This window comes from Mastigoproctus giganteus, chromosome 9 (assembly GCF_048544385.1).
Source record: "Mastigoproctus giganteus isolate SK-2022 chromosome 9, ASM4854438v1, whole genome shotgun sequence".
Taxonomy (NCBI): Eukaryota; Metazoa; Arthropoda; class Arachnida; order Uropygi; family Thelyphonidae; genus Mastigoproctus; species Mastigoproctus giganteus.
This window is the reverse complement of record NC_143583.1, coordinates 151299452-151319662: the sequence shown is the minus strand read 5'-3', so window position 1 is coordinate 151319662 and position 20211 is coordinate 151299452. Positions and strand designations below refer to the sequence as shown.

At 36.6% G+C, this 20211-nt stretch overlaps 1 protein-coding gene across 4 annotated transcripts in view; it reads left to right on the top strand.

Annotated features, from left to right (window-relative positions):
- faf (ubiquitin carboxyl-terminal hydrolase-like faf) overlaps nt 1-20211 on the top strand; it is a 1326265-nt gene that overhangs the window by 838917 nt on the left and 467137 nt on the right. For all 4 annotated transcript variants that reach the window (XM_090382082.1, XM_090382083.1, XM_090382080.1 and 1 more), the window contains one exon: nt 4131-4272. In XM_090382082.1, coding sequence (XP_090238208.1) covers nt 4131-4272 — 142 coding nt within the window. The remainder of the gene's footprint in view (nt 1-4130; nt 4273-20211) is intronic.

The window sequence follows — 20211 nt, the reverse complement described above, 5'->3', positions numbered from 1 at the left end:
TCAGAAGAACAGTGCCCATGGAAGTAGCTTTATAAAAGGCATGTAGCAGAAACAGAAAGGAATCCATGCTGTTATATTAAAGGAGGTGGCAAAGGAAGTAAGCAAACCCTTAGCCATGATTATGAGAGCATTGTTGGACTCAGGGGTGGTCCCCACAGACTGGAAGGTGGCAAAGGAAGTAAGCAAACCCTTAGCCATGATTATGAGAGCATTGTTGGACTCGGGGGTGGTCCCCACAGACTGGAAATGTGTGAGTTTATCTCCAATTCACAAAGGGGGATCAAAAGGTGACACAAGTAATTACAAACCTGTTTAACTTCTGTTACGGCGAAAATAATGGATGGAGTCACTGTTTAGAAGTCATTGCAGGCTCATCTAGACAAGACTGCAGTAATAATTCAGACATAGCATGGGTTTTCTAAGGGGAGGTCTTGTGTGACCAGTTAGATTGGATACTATGATGTGGTCACGAAGGAACTGGATGCAAAAAAAAATAATTTTGATATCATATACTTGGATTATAGTAAATATTTTGATACTGTTGCACATGGATGCCTACTATACAAATTGGAGCAGTATGGCATTAAGAGCAAGTTGCTACAATGGATAAAAGGATGGTTGGGTGAGAGGTGATAGAGTGGTAATCAATGGACACTGCCCTCCATGGACTAATGTTATTAGTACAGTCCCCAAGGGTTCGGTGTTGGGCCAATTGTTTTATGTATATTTATCAATGATATAGATGAAGTTATTTTTAGATTTATAGATGATAATATATTTATAGATGATATAGATGTCCATTAAACTCAAAAGAAATGTACAGAGTTGCTGAAGTTGCTAAAATTGTAATAAAGTGCTGTACTATGAAATAAAAACATTAAATGATATAATACTATATTTTACTAATTGTGTCGAAAGTCTAATTGTGTGAAAAAGAAGAACACGAAATTCTGTTGTATCGTACAGATGCATTGGGAATTCTGACTAAAGTGTATTCAGTCTGAAGATATCTTGAGTATGAATATGCATAGATTTCCTAATGTCAGGTACTGAATAGGCTAATAGAAGATTATTAAGTATGCCTTGCCCTTATGGCATACTTTATTGTTAAAGTATTTTTATGGATGGTGAATACCACTAGAATGGGCATTCTGGTGTTAAATAATGTCCATAGGATTGAAGTCCCTTAATGTGAGAGCTTACTGTAATTAATCAAGACCTTGAGAGGAGTACTAAGCTTTATCCATAATTTGAATTTATAGCCCCCAGTTTTGAAATCATTTATAACCCTGGGGGCTCACATCTGGTGAGTATGGGCTTGGTACACCCAGGGTCCTGAGCTGGATATCATCATTCTTCTCTTTCTTGGTGATTCCCTTCTACTTTTGACTCTCTCTCTCTCTCTCTCTCTCTCTCTCTCTCTGTCACACACACACACAGGGTTACTCGGGAACTTTTTTTTTTCTCTGGTGCAGCATAAGCCTCAGGCTTCCTTGCATCATATGGATATTAATAATAATAATAATGATAATAATAATAATAATAATAATAATAAATAACATAAAATTTTACTATCCCCTCGCACATTATAGACCTCGACCACATCCTCTTGTTGAAGTGGCCATTTGTTTAAAAAGACAAGACTACTAAGACTACCTGATCCCTCATAAGATAGCAGGTTCTCTCTAGTGACAACAAAGAAAACAAAACAAGTGTAAAAAATTATTCCATGTTTTGCCTGTATATGAAATGAAATTTCAAAGTTGTAATATAACTAAAGGCCTTTGCATCATCCATGCAGTTTAAATCCCTTGCCCGCAAAATCAAATTAAAGTACAAGATAGTTATTATAAATGCTTAGATATAAATAAATTCAATTGTTTGTACTTATTATTTATTGAAATGTGCTCAATCACTAGGTGTACCTCTCTAAAATCCATCATTTCTCAGTCCCTGAGGGTTGCAGATTTTAAAGGGTTTACTCTACATATCATACAGAAATTCCTCTCCCCCTCCCTCTTTCTGGGTACCACTCCTCTTTCATTATCCACCTTTCCAAACTGTCAGCAGTAGTTGTCCTAACCAGGAGTTCAAATTCACTCATTTTATTGACACCACTCCTTACAGTACTTAGACACAGTTGAGTCTAAGCATTTGTGTATAGTTTATTACCATGCCATTCCCCCAGCCCCAAAGAAGTTAATTAAATTTGTTTTCCTAGTATTAGATAACAAATTATTTGAAACATTGCTACACTAAACACATATCACAAATTGGCTTTTTTGTTGCCAAAAACAAAACTCTTGTGATTTGTGCAAGTGTACAGAAGTACCCAAATGATAAGACAAACATGTCTATATCCATATTATCTGTTATTTCCGTCACCCACTAAATTGAAGTTTCCCTGAAAAAGAAGGAAAATTGTGAGATTACAGCGGTAATTTCACAAATACCCGTGAGCCACCTTTCTTCAAAAAAATGCCATCTTTACGAAACAGATTCTTGTCCCTGCTAGGGTGGGCCACATCGATAAAAAAAAAAAAAAAAATCTCGCTCCCGGTGCTCTGCAAATTCCCTCAATCCTTGAAGTAATTCAGAAGGCTTATGGCTTAGTCCTTCAGCATAATGTATTTGTCTGGAGTTGTGTCCTGTCTGGACATAATGGCATACATACATACATTCTGACCTAATTTGTGGAATTTTTTTCAACATAGTTTTTATGTTCATAGTTGCCAACTTTTGACTTTCAAAAAGTTGGAAATCAAGCATTTATAAGCAGTAGGAAAACAGGAAGTTTATGGAGCAAAAATGGAGACTTGTCAGCAAAAGATCAGATTACCGTGGAATAAGAAAGAATGGGAACTTTAAGTTTAGGTATATTACAATAATGTATATTACTATAAATTAATTTTACTGTCAAAATATACAATTTATGTTAAAACTACAAGATAGGATTGCTTTTAAACATTAGCTTACCTAACATTTTTCTCTCTGGATTTCTTTAGATATTCTATTATACATGAACTGATTTTGACTGTTTCAAGAAACAACTGTTGCATACTGCCCTCTTCAGAAATGTTGAGTTATAGTTTTGTACATAGCAGTGGCCCCCACAGTCTAGCTGGGACATTGAACTTCAATTGGCATTCACAGAAAACATGTTGCTTTCTGTGTAACCCATCTTAAAATCCAATATTCTATCCCCCATTGGAGAATAACAGACTTGGCAACAGAACATCAAATTACTATGGAATAAGAAAGAATAGGAACTATAAGTTTAGGTATATTACAATAATATATCCTATCTCTGATATCATAAATAAATTTTCAAATTAAAAACAGCAACTAAGTTTTTTTGGTTTTTTTTATTAAAAATTTACAGTACTCATTAAGTAGTAATTTGAACACGAAATATGGTCGATTCTGATATTTAGTAATAGTTTAGATTTGTGCTTTCAAGACTCCCTCTAACGACTGTTTCAGGGTTTCTTTAAAGCAAATGAAATGAGAATATTATGCATCATAACAGAAGGGCAGCGTCTTGAACAGCACAGTATGTGCCACATATCCTTAATTTTGATAGGTCCTCTTTCGATTCCTGTTGAACGTTGGAGGAATTTCTTAAGGCCTCTTTAGTCAGAGTTAAATTAGCTATTTCAGTTGGGGGGATCTGGATTTTTCCTGTAAGTTTTTTTTTTTTTTTTTTTTTTTTGCCTATGTAATACAGCCACATAAGACAATGGAAACCTCCCACTTTGGTGTGTAATAGGACTCCCACTTCAAAATCTCCCCTGTCCTTTTAAAACCATACAAAATCATACCATTGGCCCTCTGGTTCCAGGTCCCTGTGGCAGTATGCTAGTTTTGCCGCTTTGTTATATGAAACTTATTAGTTTATACCTAATAGTTTGCACTTCCTTTTATAAAAAGCAAGAAATTTTGTTAAATCTTAACTGAAATATGATTCTACTGTATTTACTTCATTCATGTAATAGAAAGATACTCTAATTTGCCGAATAAACAAATGTTTTTTTCCCTAAAGCTAACCAACCTCTTGAGACATCTCATTTATTTTTAGTTAGGTATCTAATTAAACAACAAAAGAGGTAACAGATTGTATTATCTTTTAGATATTCCAGAGAAGAATCATTTACCACACTGAACATAGATATCAGGAACAACAGCAACCTCCTTGATTCAATGGAACAATATGTTAAAGGGGATCTCCTGGAAGGAGCTAATGCTTACCATTGCGAAAAATGCAATAAAAAGGTTTGAAGTTATTTGATTCCTTATTTATGAGGACTGTTCAGTAAAGAATAATTTTTTTTTTCCACAACATAACTTTATTAATTATCCATATTATGTTGATCCTTTTCAAAGTAGTCCCTTTTTGATGAAAAGCACTTAACTCCAGCTTTTCTGCCATTCTTCAAAAACATGGTGGAAGCCATTTTTTTACATGTATTTGAGAATTGCCTCTGATGTCATTACAACTTCTGATGACTGGAAACAGTTTCCTTGTGATTCCTTTAACTTTGGAAATAAAAAAAAAAAAAAAAAAAATGCAGGGTACAAGGGTCAGGGCTGGACGAGGATCACATATGACATTAATGCTGCCTAAGTACTTGATGACAGTATGAGCAATGTGAGCTCTCGCATTGATGCTGCATACACCCACCTGCATATAGTTGTGATTGTTTGTGACGCATATGATCGAACAAAGTGTATAGTACAGTTCTGTAGTAAGGTCCCATAACAGTTGCACTCCGTGGCACAATAGGCTGGTAAACTATTCCTTGAATGTTAAAAGGAAAGTGATGACCATTGCCCTTCCTGTAGATGCTTCAGCTTTTGCTTTTTTGGCATTGGCAATCATGTTGACTTCAAAACAGCGCTTTGTTGCTTACTCTCTGGATCAAAATGATGAAGCCATGTCTCATCCACCATTATCACCTTGTACAGAACCTCACTTTCTTCGGTAACCATCCTTTATTCAGCTCCTGGCAAACCTCCATACGAACTTCCTGTTGCTCAGGTTTAAGTAATCTTGGAGCCCAGCTTGCAAAAACAAGGGTCATATGCAAATGGTCATGGAGAAAACTGGCTCGCTTCCTACTGATATTCTTAAAATCTCTGCCTGTTGCCTTACTCATGTACATTTATCTTTTCTCATGATTACTAAAGCAGTGTTTTAGTTTCCGTGTTGACAGCAGTGGTTGGCGCTCCGGCACTACCGATTTTTGTGATTAGATCATATCCATCTTTAAAAATTTAAACCACTTGTAAGATGTGCTATATGACAGCATAGACAGAAACAAAATTTGAGAGCAGCACTCTGTTACTCAGATGTCACATCCAATGTTACATAGGCAAAATTGAACAGGCGTAAACTTTGACCATCCACCAATGTCGCACTGCATGCATTGAGTCAGCTGCATAGTTTCTACGTGATGCAGCTTGGTTTGGTCTTAAATTCCACAGCTCAGCTAGAAATTGTAAGCAGCTCAGTTGTTTGTGAAAAATTATTGAAAATTTCTGAAATTATTGAACATTCTTTATTGAACAGCCCTCATAAAATCCTTTTTTCATTTTATTTAAAGTTTGAAATTCTTCATATCCAAAATAAATTTGTTTTTAATAAACTGTTTGATGGTTAATTTATAATACTAGAATAATTATGCACATAAATTATTCTAGTGTGTACAAAAGTTAGAATGAAAACAAACCTTTCACTTTCATTGCAGTCAACTTTTTTGTTTCAAGGATTACTATTTATTTGACCTTAATGCTTCTGCATTCTGAACATCTTAAAAAAGAATATACTGTGGTAAAAATATTGTTCATAAATAATTTTTTTGTATTATACTCAATTCTTTTACTTGATGTACAAGCATTCTCACTAAAAACAAGATCCTGATCATGAGGTATTTCACTGAACAGTATACACTATTGTATAATATTCAAAAAAAGTATCTAGACTTTTTTTTTTATAAAAACCCCAAATACAAGAGGTATTAGAACCTATAGTACTTAGTACCGTGTTTGAGTTGGAGGTTGAGAAGACAAAACAAGATATTTGTTGACGTTAGTCTTCAACTTCTGTAGACTGTAATTTTTAGGAAATACGTATGAAGGAAGATTTTTCCAGAAAATGGCAGTTGTATAAATAAATGAGGAAGATTAGTCATATTGGATTTCAGAAGTTGTGTGGGGTGGTAGAAGTCTCATCAACTGATACTGACTGGCATTTCTTGCATGTAGGAATAAATCCAAATGAAGGGTACATTGATGCTTGGGAGAGAAGATCCTGATTTTTATTAGAAAATCATCTGAAAATGAAGTTTTGTTGATGAAATCCTGTATCAGTATACTGAATTAATAACAATCCTAAAATTTTAAATGGTGTAGTCCTTTTTGATTGAATAAGCTTAAAGAGAGGATCTTTGGATTAAAAAAAAATTGAAGTGGGAAAGAAGAGAATTAACTCTGAACTCAAAAAAAAAAAAAAAAGCCTGGCTGTCTAAAACTGTCTGAAAAATCAAGATAATGACTAATTTTCTGCAATGGAATTTTCATAGATTCAGATGTCACTTATAAGACATTAAAAACAACTCTTGCACTTGCATAAACCAATTTACCTGTGCATTTGGGAAACATATTTGATGGTTCGTGATAACCTTTTATTATGGTAGTGCAACATTATTTGCGGTTGATTGATATGCAAAAGAGTCAATCCTCATGGGAACCATACTGTCTTAAAGGTAATTGCCATCCTCTTTGCATTATGGTTTATTTTAATAGTATGCACTATCTGCTTTCCAGCTGTAGTTGAAATTCCCCAAGATCAACTGGATGATTTCGTAATGCAGTTACTGCCTCCCTTCTTACTCCTAGGAGACTAATGGATGTAGCCCTCTGTGCGGTAATACTAATAAACAGATGTAATATAGCACACAGGAATTGGCACTTGCATGTATCTCTTCTGTTATAGATCTATCTGCTCCCTCAGTCCTTCTTAGTTTATATAGAGGGTTACTGGTATCCCTCTTGTGAGACCACTTCCCAGTAATGCTTCCTTTATTTACAGGAATACCATGCCAGCCAACCAAATAGCAGAGTGGAAGTTAGATCAGACTTACTTGGCTGCCTTTACTCAGTTTGCACAAATAGATCTATTTTTAGTCAATTAGGAACTGGGTGGAATGTGTTATCCTCAGGGTATATCATATGGGCCAGTCACTTGAGGAAAAGAAGGGGAAAATACTTGGGAATTTTTGGACTATGAGTATCATTTCCAAGATGCAATGCACAAAATTTTGGTGACGTTGATTCTTGCTCTCTGGTGAAGCTATCCATCAGTGCACTATTTAATCAGGGCTAGGACATAAATATATACTATATCATGTACTTATTCAATTGAAATCTGTGATGTTCATGTGCAGTATTCATATCTGTTATTTTTCTAAACAGCTGTAGCATTTCATTTTTACTGCAGGTGTGTAGAAGTAATAATAACAGAAGAGATGTATGCTATCTTCAAACGTGCCTTATATTAGAAATAAGAAGGATAGTAAGAATGAAATACCTGATACAGTGTGGGACATGCCCCACTGCATTCAGGCTGAACTCTTGTACTTTAAAGGTTGCAGTTTTGTGTCATGCATTATAGGTCTGATAGTGTTTGGATGCAGCCAAAAATTGGAATTAGCATCATCATCTCTCCACAGTCCCCTATGTGGAAGGAGAAATAGCCTGCATACATCTGTTTGCCTTCTGTTTATGAATTTGAATCTACTTAACCCAACTCTTTCAATTTGCAGTGAAACCACTTGCATCTGAGAGATAATTAGCTCAGATGACCCCTAAGTTCCCAGTGTTTCTCCAGTAAATGTGTACTTGTTCTCACACAATCATTATTCCCTGGTATCTTGAGCTGAGTAAACTGATTGCAGCTTAGCTTGTTAAATATGCTGTTCCACTGAAAGCCATGCAAGTTAAGTGTATTTAGTGCATGGGGCAGAGACTGTGTCATACATTCACTTGTCCAAGAATGGGAAGTGATGTCATAAAACTTTCTCACATTATGTCTTGGGAATGATTCCCTTAATCCAAAAATGGTCTAGAGCATTTTGCCTCATTAGGTTTTCATATGCCATATTTTGAAAAAATTAGGTGAAACAACACCCTCATCTCATTTCCTCTTCCTGTTTCTGTTTTCCTCATATTACCCATTCTCAACATAACCCTTTGACACCAATACCTCTTTCCTTATCAATCTTCTATTTCTCCAGTCAGCCCCCATATCTTGAAGTATTGCCATTGGCATTTTTGATGTGTAAACATCTTTGGCAGCACCAACTAAATTTCGGACTATAGTAAAACCAGTTTTGTCATGATTTTATGAAATGAAAATGGTGTCAGTTACTTTCCAGAAAGTATATATTGATTACGAAATAAAAGAACTTTTGTATTGTAAATATTTTATTGATCATTCACAAATTTCAATAATTTCAGCTGGAAGACAAGATACAATGGATTTATGATAACTGAAGTAAAAAACGTATACTTGCGACCACAACGTATCTAAAAACCACTTAAAAACAGCATCGATTGATGTACTCAATCTTGTATTGACAGATTAGTGTTCATTGTGAGATTGAACATTTTTGCAGGAAAGTAACTAATGTTTTAGTGTCTTCCAATGCGAAGTTGCCGCTCATGATCATGGATTATTTTATATAAATCTTTCCTTAACAGTGCTGCACCTTGAATTGAGTACGAGAGCAAAGCGAAATGAATGAAGCCAGTTATATCCTGTACATCACTGTTGGGAGAAATATAGGCAACCATTGTAAGTATCATTTGCACTTGTCCATTGGGTAAAAAGCACTCCACTGTACATATATTGCCAATGGGCCAAATGGTGACTGTCAGACCGGTCGTTTGTCAATAGACAACATCTAAGTATGGTGTAACAACGTGCTCCTCGTATTTCTTGTTGTGATATATTGCGACTCAGGCTGTCTGTTTGATATAATGCTTGAACTGAATGACACAATCGAAGTTTGGGATGCTGACACTCTCATTATTTTCTAACCCAGTCTCAGATTGCAGCAAGATTTAGTATTGCTGTGTAACTGTTGGTGAGGTCAGTGTGGTGTGCCCATAGGCTTTGGCAGTTGAGTGAGAGAACTGATAGTTCCTTCCTATCATGGATGAATTCTAGCAAGCTGTCCGGTCTTGTTTGTAGCCGATTAGTCTCAAGCCTGGTAAACCTATTTTGTAAATCGATGGTGGATGTAGCATTTTTCAGGCCAGAGTAGAATCTCTTGTCGGCGAGATGAAGTAAAGTCTATTGATTTCAGTTACGCGCAACAGAAACCAGCTGCTGTTCATGTTCCTTTTCAGACTCGTAAACCACTGTATCAAATGTGCCGCCTTACGACATGTATCGTCATTGCACAAGCTAGTATGAGAGGAAAGTGATTTCTTTTGGTTCGTCTTGTGAGCAGCATGGCTGCATGATGTTGTGTTGCATGTATCTCACCTCCTTCTTGTGAGCTAAATTTCCAATCTTAGCCAAGGTGTTAAATTCAGGCCACAATCTCTGTATATGTTGCTCTTGTTGTATTCGATCTTGGATAATTTACCAAGGGCTCCCTTATTGAGCCCATCAGTAATGTCCATGTTGGTGGTGGTGATGATATATGGCTTTCCGATGACCAGTGGAAGCTCATAGGGTAATCCGCCAGTGTTGATAACCAGCATTTTATAATGTTTCTGGTGAACGTGTGCTTGCTGTGCCTTCATTCAACTCACGAAGATGTTTTCAGTGACGATTCCACTTTTCGTTAGACCAATTCTCCTTCCATATGTCACACGAATCCTCTGCAAGGCTCTCTTTGTTGGACTTCTTCACTCCTCTTGCTCGATTGGATAAACAGTGGAATGTAAACTACTACCACAGAGCTCTCCGACATGAGCTGACGTAGCAAGTACCAAGTGGCTTCTTGACTCGTGATCTTGGGCTGTTGCGCATGTCGATGGATAGTTTTCTCATGATTTCAACGATTTCGAACTCTGGTTGCTCGTTCATGATTGTAATGATATGTCGCTGCAAATTGCTGATCCTTCGGTTCATCTTATTCACATACTCAATGACATATAAGCATGTGATGGTAATGCTGCACACAAAGGTTATAGCAGTGTGACATTCAGTCCCTTTCACTACTCGGAAAATTATTGATGTGAATACATCTAGGCACCTAACAATGGATGCTATCTTTGTATTATAAATATTTTATTGATCATTCACAAATTTCTCAAATAAACAAATGAACGAAAATGCGGACTGTAACAATACAAATACTTGTATTGTTGCAATCATACTATTCAACAAATGGCTGCAATCAAATGGGTAATTAGGCAATTGGCCTAACCTTTTCTAAACATTTATTCAGTAGAGTAGGCTGTGGGCGTGTGAATAAAGCATATTGTATGAGCAAAAAATGTTGCATCGTTCGTGATTTCGGTTCTAGCTGTTTGATTTTAAAATGGCTCTTATTTTCGACAAAGATGCTTACACAAAAAACATTTTTCGTGCGTACAGGGTACACATGTGGTTTTTATTTTCAGGCTATATATAAAAAATGCAAATTCCTGACACTTATGTGCAAAAAATCTGTCAGTGATTTATTTTTTAGATTTTATTAAAATTATAAAAATATGACTTGTTTTGTAAAAAAAATACTTTACTTTAGTTTTTTTAAAAAAATACCTTACTTTTGCTTTTAAATGCTCACTTTAGAAAATTTATCTAAATATCGAAATTTATCTAAAACCTGAAAAGGATCACTGCTTTCCAATATTATGGTGGAATAAATATATAATGATACACCTCAAATTGAAAATATTCAAAATTTTTATTAAGTACAATACACAGTAACATTTACTGAACAAAACTTAACATTTAATGAGATGACTGAGGCTAGATATATTTAGATAATTCTCAAAATTTGGTTGAAAATTTGTAACACCAATTTTCCATACAAAATGAAGATGTTCATCTGTTATTCTGTTTCTTTTTAAATATTTGATTTCATGCACGAAAAAATTTGCTTGCAAACATACATTGATCTGAACAAAGTAGCTATTTTTGTGGCATTTTTTTTTATTAGTGGAAAATCTTCAGATGAGAGCCCATAGAAATCAAGTATTTATTTTCACAGTCCATATACAGGCTGGCCTCGATTAGCGCAATTAATTCATACCGCGAGCGCATCGCGCAAAATGGAAACGCGTTAATCGAATATAATAATCAATAGGAAAAATTATAATTGCTCCGTGACTTTCAGGAATGTCCCTAAAGAATTTTAAAAATACCTTTTAAATAACTTTTTAACTGTATGCCATGTAAAAGATAATAAAAATTATAGAATTAAATGTTTATTGCTCAAAATATATAATGGAGAAACTAACTATTTGCTACGGAAATATTTGAACACAGTTGTTTGAACAGTTTTGGCTTTCGTTTTTTCATCATACAATTTCCGATAGCCGACAACAAACTTCTAGGCCCTGGCGAAATAACATGCTTCTTTCAATGTTAGGATCAACATCCATTATCTTTTGTTTAAGGTTCTCTGCAATACGAAAGATTTCGCCTATTTCTTTTACCGTTATCTCCTTTGCAGTAACATTTTCATCTGGCTCACACTCTTTTTTTCTTCAGCTTCTTCGTGTGCACACTGTTGCTCTATTTGAAGGAGATCGTTGTCACTTAGCTGTTCTGAATGCGAATTCAGTGATTCTCGAACGTTAGCCGTATCCAAGCATATGAAACCAAGGTCATTACCAATATTAGTTAAGTCTTCAATAACTTTTTGAACTGCATCTTTGAAGCCAGTAAAATCGTTTGCGCAATGGGGTAAAAGATGCTTCCAAACTGCTCTCATATTGCTGGCTGTCACTCTTCCCATGCTGCACGAATGTTTTCAATGGCCACTCATATGTTATATTTTTTCCAAAATTCTGGTACAGAAATTGCACTATCTCCTGTTGTAGCTTCAAGTGCCTGTTCAAAGGCACTTGAAGCTACAACAAAAAAAAAAACTTACTACGGAGATAGTAAGCCTTGAAAGTTGGAATCGTCCCCTGGTCCGTGGGTTGAAATAACGAAGTCGTATTCGCCGGTAAAAAAAAACTACTCACATTTTCATTTAAGTCACGAAGTGTAGAAGGATGTCCAGGTGCATTATCTAAAAGCAACAGAGCTTTAAAAGTAAGATTATTTTTCTTGCAATAGGCTCCAACTGTTGGACAGAAATAAGACGTAAACCAGTCTTCAAATAGGGCTTTGGTTATCCATGCTTTTTTATTTGAACGCAAAATGACTGGAAGAGTGCAATGGCCGTATCCTTTTAAAGCCCTGGGATTTTGTGTACGGTACACAAGCATAGGCTTCAATTTAAAATCACCTTCGGCGTTACCTCCTAATAAAAGTGTTAGTCTATCTTTTGAGACTTTATACCCATGTTGTGATGCTTCATTTGCAGCCAAATAAGTTTTAGTTGGCATCCATTTCCAAAATACGCCCGTTTCGTCTACATTAAATATTTGCCGATCATCGTATTCAGCATCCTGAATGATTTTTTGCAATTCTGCAGTAAATTTGGCTGCAGCATCTTCATCAGCACTAGCAGCTTCCCCTGTTACTCTAACATTATGCAGTCGTGCTCGATTTTTTAAATTCCAAACTACTCTGAACTAGCAAGAAACGTTTCAGTCTCCCCTTGATATTTTGTTTCTTTGAGCTTAGTAAAAATGTTAATAGCTTTGCTCTGAATATTGTCCTTAGATAATGGAATTCTTTTTTGATCACAATCTTCTATCCAAATTGATAAAAGACTTTCCATTTCAATCATTATTGGAGTTCTGTTTTTGGTATTTTGTAAAACAAAAGATGATGATGAAACTTTACCTTTCTCTTTATATTCATCCTTATGGCTGAAGATAGTTTGTACAGTAGACTCTCTGTATCCTAGATCTCTTATGATTTTCCCATGGTTTGCACCACTCTCATGTTTTTTAATAAAATGATTTCAAGTTGCAAGCTGAGATTTTATTCTTTAGCCATAGAAGTAAAGGGATTCTCAAACCAGCTTATGTTTTTTTTTCATTAGATCTGATATCAGTAAATTGACTTTCAAACTCATCAAAAAGTAATTGTAATAATGACAGGCAATGATTCTTTGGAAATATATTTCTCTTTTAGCTCCGTATGCAACATTCAAAGTGCACTCAATTGTCTTGCTCAATTTGGAATTTAAATAATAACTTATTCTGAAATGGTATTATGTTACCATACAAATCAGAAACCAAATTTTTCCTTTCCCTTATAGTAAAAATTAAGAGTCATTTAAATGACTTGAAATGTCTAAGAATTGCAAGATCAAATGGCCACTCCATATTTGATTGTTGTTTTATTGTTTTCCCTTTTTCTGTCATAAAAATATCAATATCATGATGCAGTTTAAAGAAATGATATAACGCCTTGACACAACTTAGCCATCTCACTGCACTATGTAAAGTTATGTCTTCGTATTCAGCTTCAATTTATGAAAGAAACTATTGAAACATACGGTAATTAAAGCCATGTGATTTATATTTGAAATAACCACATTCATAACGTGTTGGAGATCCATTATTTCTTCACAGAGAGCTTCTTGATGCAATGCAGTGAATTCCAATCAGAGGTTCCGTTCCTATATCTATCATTTGCTTGATTATTCTGCCCATAAGCCCAATGTTTTTACCAATCATATTTTTTGCAATGTCAGTTGTGACTTCTACCGTGTTTTTAATATTTAATCCTAACTTGTCAATAGATTAGCAAAAATTTCCAAAAGATTTTCACCTATAGTTGTTCTGTGCATACTCTGTAGATCAGCTTAATCTTTAAGTGGTACAAAGTTATCATTAATTCCACTTATGAAGATAAGGAGTTGAGCTGTGTCATCATCCAATGCCACGCAAAAATATTTCATTTGTTTTATGTTTTCCAAAAGTTGTTCAAACAAATTCATTCCGATATCATCTACTCTTTGCATAATTGTTTGTCGAGACTTACTAATACTTTGTATCATTGTTCATTTCTCGGGACAAATTTCTTCCATAACTTTTAACAAATTCACCATCACTGAGTGGTTTACTTTCAAAAGCAATCAAATGTGCAACTTCATAACTAGCACTTACAGCAGATAAATTTCTTGACTGACATTTCAGTGGGTTTTGTTATTTTCTTAATTTGTTTTATAAATTGAACACTTCTTTTCACATCCATTGGAATCAGTGTTGTTTTAAATTATATTCTTTAAAAACTGACCCAGTTTCCTTACACGCCAAATACACTACTTTTTCACCGTACTATTGAAGAAATTGTCTTCAGTTCATCTTTGATTAAAAACAACTCCAAATCGAGTTTCCTCTTTCTGAACATTTTTAAGGATGATTTTTTAATTCAATACAAATTAATAATAATTCAATACAATGAACAAGTAATATCAAAATATTAGCATTTCACAATATGAAAAGATTTATGTGTAGATATGACTGTACTGGAATACGTGTACACGTTTGATACAGTCGAACATGATGTTTGCATCCCTGTACATGCAGTGGCTCGACTCTCTAAAATGCTGTTTTAGTTCACTTTCCACATGGGCCGTACCCTGCCCATCGGCTGTAGGTTGGACACCACTGCTTTAGACGGTGGGACTCCTCTGTAGGGGTGGGTGCCCTGCTCTCCCCTATTCCTCTGTTTTCTGGTGGAAGCTTCTCTGTCATACACTCCTTCACTTTCCTTCCTTTTTCTCCAAGACTGAAATTGTTATCCCACGTTCATTTCCAAATATTTTTTTGTTGGTTTGTTTGGACCCTCTCTGGCAACCTACGTAATGTCAGGGTTTGCCTAGCCACAGACGTATGTGACCCTACTGCATGAGCAACCTACACGTGGTAAAGGGCAGGCAGTGGTGGACCTTGGTCTTCCAGGGGCCCAACAGAAAAGAGACCAGATAAACAGCAGACCAACGTTGCACTATGCAGGCTACACTACAATCTACATCAATGCTACTCAAAGTGTGGTCCATGGGCTGTTTGTTACCTGTCCACAACGAATTTCCAATTTGTCGCAGAAGGTTACTGGTCCACAATGATTTGAATTTTACAAAAGTAACAGTCCTCAATGGATTGTAAATAAAAGAAACTGGTCCTTCACCACAGATAGTTTGCGAAGCACTGATGTAAACTTTTCTGTCCTTTACAGAGTCTGTATTGTGTCACAAAACAACATCGCAGAGTTGGAGGAGAACCCTCACGGCTGCAAGACCTGTTACTATATCTACAAGATCTCATTCTGCAATTCACTTGTAAATTTGTTCACTATCCATCTTTCCAGTATGACATATTACATATAACCTCCTAAACAGCAAGGCGCCTCCGTAGCCAGGTGGGAAGGAGCAGCAGTGCGTAGCACACGCTTCTTGATTAGATTGGGGTTCGAGCCCGTCACCACCAAATACGGAGGATGCGGAAAGGTCAGGGAATGACCACCGCACCCGGAGCAATATGGCCTTAGTTGCTAATGCTCCTAAAAACCAAATAACAAACAAACAAACAAACCTAAACAGCAATCACTTCTCAGGTATTTCCTTGTTACTGGTAACTGCATGCAGTCATAAATGATCCACCTGGAGATTTAACCAGGCAAACTGGGATGACTGTTCTGCTCAAATCCTTTTAGACAGACTTACGTTTAGCAACACCCTATTAATGATATAGCTACTTATCTTACCAAGTCAATTCTGGCTGCAGTGAATCCTTCCACTCCGTAATCCAATATGTGTTGAATTCACTGAAATCACTGGTGGAATACAGATTGCTTTAATGCTAAACAGGAGAAAAATCATATTTGGAATAATTTCTGCACGTATATTACTCCTAGTAACCTAATTATTTCCAAAAGACTTAAAGCAAGACAAATTAGGCAATAAGCCCGACATTAGGGTGTTAGAAAATGAAAAAGACTTAGGAGTGATTGTGCAGTTAGATATGAAATTTTCTGAGCAATGCAGACAGGCTGCCAGAGCAGGTCATGGAGTATTGTCAATGATATACGGGAATTTTGCTAACAGGGTAAAGGAGGTGATTGTCCCTCTGTATAAGGCAATGGTCAGTCCACACCTTGAGTACTGTATACAGCTCTGGGGGCCTCATTTTAGGAAAGATGTAGATTTGCTTGAGCATGTACAGAGAAGGGCAACAAGATTGGTGAGGGGAATAAAGGGATCCTCTTACCAAGAGGCTTAAGTTCTACAAATTGTAGCAGCTGGAGACTAGGCACCTGCAAGGTGATCTGATTGAGGTGTATAAGGCCTTGAATGGGCTGAACACGCTGGATTCTGATGGGGGTCTTCTGCTTGCTCAAATTATGATCCCGAAGGGGCATAAATTCAAATTGAGGAAAGACAGTTGTAGAATAGATGTGTGGGAATTTGTCTTTAGCCAGTGGGTGGATAATTGCTGGAACCAACTTCCATCTAGTCTTGTGGAAGTTTATAGCTTAAATAAATTCAAGGAGGAACAGGAGAAACATTTAGAGTGAGAGGTTGTGTGATTTTTTTTTTTTTTTTTTTTTTTTTTTTGGCTGATGCTGCCCAATCTTATATGCTTGCATTCTTGTCTCATGCCTCTATTATTACTACTACTACTATTATTTGTGGATTGTAGACTATTTTTGCTTCAACTATCACTAAAAACACCAAAACATGACTAAGCTGGAGGAGGATGCTGGAGCTAAATGGCAAATTCCTTCGAACACCCTCTCCAATAATTCACTAGAAGAGGCAGTGTTCTACCCAGAACCTATCGAATGGGTGCAAGACCCTGTGAATTTAACTCACTGCCCGGCTAAACTTTAAGCAATTCTGGAGGTACCGTATGGTACTGCTCACTGATCTTGGACATACTATGCGATTGAGATCAATGCGACAGGAGCATATAGTGTTAAATTATGCAATTCATTTTTGCTCTGAATTGTACAAGTCACATTTATAAATGCGTAACAGAAAATTTTATAATATTGTGAAGTATTACACTTCGCCACCCGGCTACTTCATAATGCCACATGGCTGGAAAAATTTTCTGTGCAGAACACAGAGAGCAAAGACCTGTCTCCTCCTGAAGAAGTTGCTAATGCATTAGCAGAATCATTCTCTACAATCTCTGCTTTTGGCTTGTGTGCCTCATCTTTTCAGCACTTCAAAACAGGTGCAGAACACTATAAAATCAACTTCACCATAAACTTCTTGCTCCCATACAATCAACCCTTCATGTTAATAAACTTAAAGAATTATTAAATACACTGGTGTGCAAAATCTAAGGAACAGTCATGTTTTCACTGTAGCTTCTCATAGGAGTGGCCTGGATATGGGAAAAGCATACCAAAGGAACCTCGTGAGGTACATACAGCCGGCCGGGCTGGTCGAGTGGGTAAAGTACCTGCCCGGCAACCCAAAGGTCGCGGGTTCGATTCCCGCCTCGGGCTTGGATCAAAGTACTGCAAAAAAAACCTTGGGAGGTGCAATATGGTCACAGAAGCCGATGCGCCAACAACTACCAAATCAAATCAATCGTGAGGTACAAAAATGATGAAGGAAACAACAACAACAGAAAGAAAACGGTACAGAAGAACTTTATTCAAAAATGGCAACATAGCACTGGCTGCCATGATACAGATGCATCACTGCCAAAGATGGAACAAAAGGAAGACGTGGTCCTCAGTAGGAGATGTGGCCACCACTAATGTCGATGCAGGCTTTGCACTGCCTGTCCATACTTAGAACAATGTTGTTGATAAGTTCTTGCGGTAACATCGTCCATTCATCTGTCAGCACCATCTTCAGCTGGTGAACATTTTCTGGTGGTGTGGACATGCCGCTAGGCATCTTCCTAGAGCATCCCATATGTGTTCAATGGGATTTAGTTTGGGGGGAACAGGCAGACCAATCCATATCCCTGCTAACAAAAAAAATTCTGTATATCATTTGACAAGACCCCATGAGCTACTCTTGCAGCTTGACTTGGCACATTATGGCCTCAGCTGCCAATGTGCAATTAAACAACAAATCAATCAAACTTATAGCCTGTCTGCACTACTAAGAAAAGTTCATATTTGACTGCACAGATATCCCCAGGTCTTTTTCATTCTCGGATACCCTGAGTGCAGTACCATACAGTTGGAATGTTACTCTATGGTTACTGTTACCCCTATGCAGTATGTTGCATTTGTCAATGTTAAACTTCAGTTACCACCTCTCAGCCCATCTCTCAACTTTTCTAGATCCTCTTGCAGTAGCATACCTCCTTAATGTCATTAACAACCCTATCAACCTTCATATGATCTGGAAACTTTGACATTAAGCCTAATATACCTTCGTCATTTTATCATTGATAAATACAGAAAACAACAATTCACCAAAAACGGACCCCTGGAGGAGTCTACTAATAATATTAGTCCATGAAGAGCAGTGTCCATTGATTACCACTCTTGTCTTCTCCCACTCAACCATCCTTTTATCCATTGTAGCAAATTGTCCTTAACATCATATTGCTCCAACTTGTACAGTAGTCTTCTGTGTGCAACAGTATCAAAAGCTTTCCTAAAATCCAGGTATATGATCTAAAAATTATTTAGGTCATATACAGTCAGTCCTCGTATAGCACGATAGTTGTGTTCCTAGAAACCCTCGTGCAATATAAACAACAGGCCCTATGGGAAAAATAGGGTTAGGTGCCGGCCACCCAAGATTGAACACACATTTGTAACCAAAACAGTACCAACGTAGCTGACATTATACAGTACCTGACGTAGCCCAGTGGTCAGGAACGAGAGTGCATAGCACTCGTTCCTTGAGTGGACCGGGGTTCAAGCCCGTGACTACTAAATACGATAAATGTTTGTGTTGACGATTTATTGTAAACTCTACTGACTTGGTTGTCGTGCCGGAGTACAAACAGAAAATTTATTTATTTATTTTAATAAAGTACTTAGGTATTTTATTACGACTATTACGTAATAAAATATTGCTAATGCTTTTGCTTCTATCGTAAGCAAACTTGTTTTTTGTTTGATTTTCTATCCAAACAGTTGGATAGAAAATCAAACAAAAAAGAGCCGCTGCATCTCTTCCAATTCTTTGTGTCTTAATCTAATGGATATTAATTACACTTTGAGTTGTTCCTGCTATGAAAGTTGTTTTTATTTTCTCTGCATTCTTTGTAATTCTCGGAGTTGCCTCATTTAGGTCTGTAGTACGTGCAATATGACATGGTCTTTCATTTCGCTTAAAGCGTTTCACAGTTCCATATTTTTTCTCTATCAACAGTGGCGGACTGGCCATAAGCCTTACCATGGAAACCCCGGTGGGCCGGAGGCCGGTGTGATTTTGGCCATAAACCGTAGTATGAGGCCACTATAAATTTTCCCGGGTAAGAATTTTTGACCCAGTCCGGCTCTGTTTATTGATATTGCTTTTTTTTTCTCTCTGAATCTGCAGTGTCTTCACCAGGACGCTTCCTTTTCACACCTTTTAAATATTTTACTCATTTTTAGGGAATAAAGCACAATTACAAAACTAGGAGGCATGCTTGATACACATAAACAAAGCGGCGTGCGTGTAGCAACTGAATAAACAACACCGTAAAGGCAGAGATACACTATTAACACCTCACATTTTACTAAAGCACATTTCTAGGGGTTGCTACCATAAAACAATAAAAACAATTTCCAGTTGCATTTCTGCTAGTGGAATCTGTTATAAACTGGTAGTAAACTCGATCTAATTGCATTTGCGATTATACCGATAGCTGGAATTGTGTTGGTTTTTACGTTATTATGGTGAAATGTGTTTCCCCTTCACTGATATAAAACACATAAATACATTTTCAGAATCTTCTCTTCATTCCTATTTTGTTGCGTTCAGTTGGGGTGATTCTGCGTTCGACTGCCATTTCTTGTAAACACAAAGGCGAATCGTGCATAAGCGAATTCCGTTCGTGTTATATAAGATATCGTTTCCCTATTTATAGATCATGTATGATCGAATTCGTGTAATGTAAACACGTGTTATACGAGGACTGACTGTATTG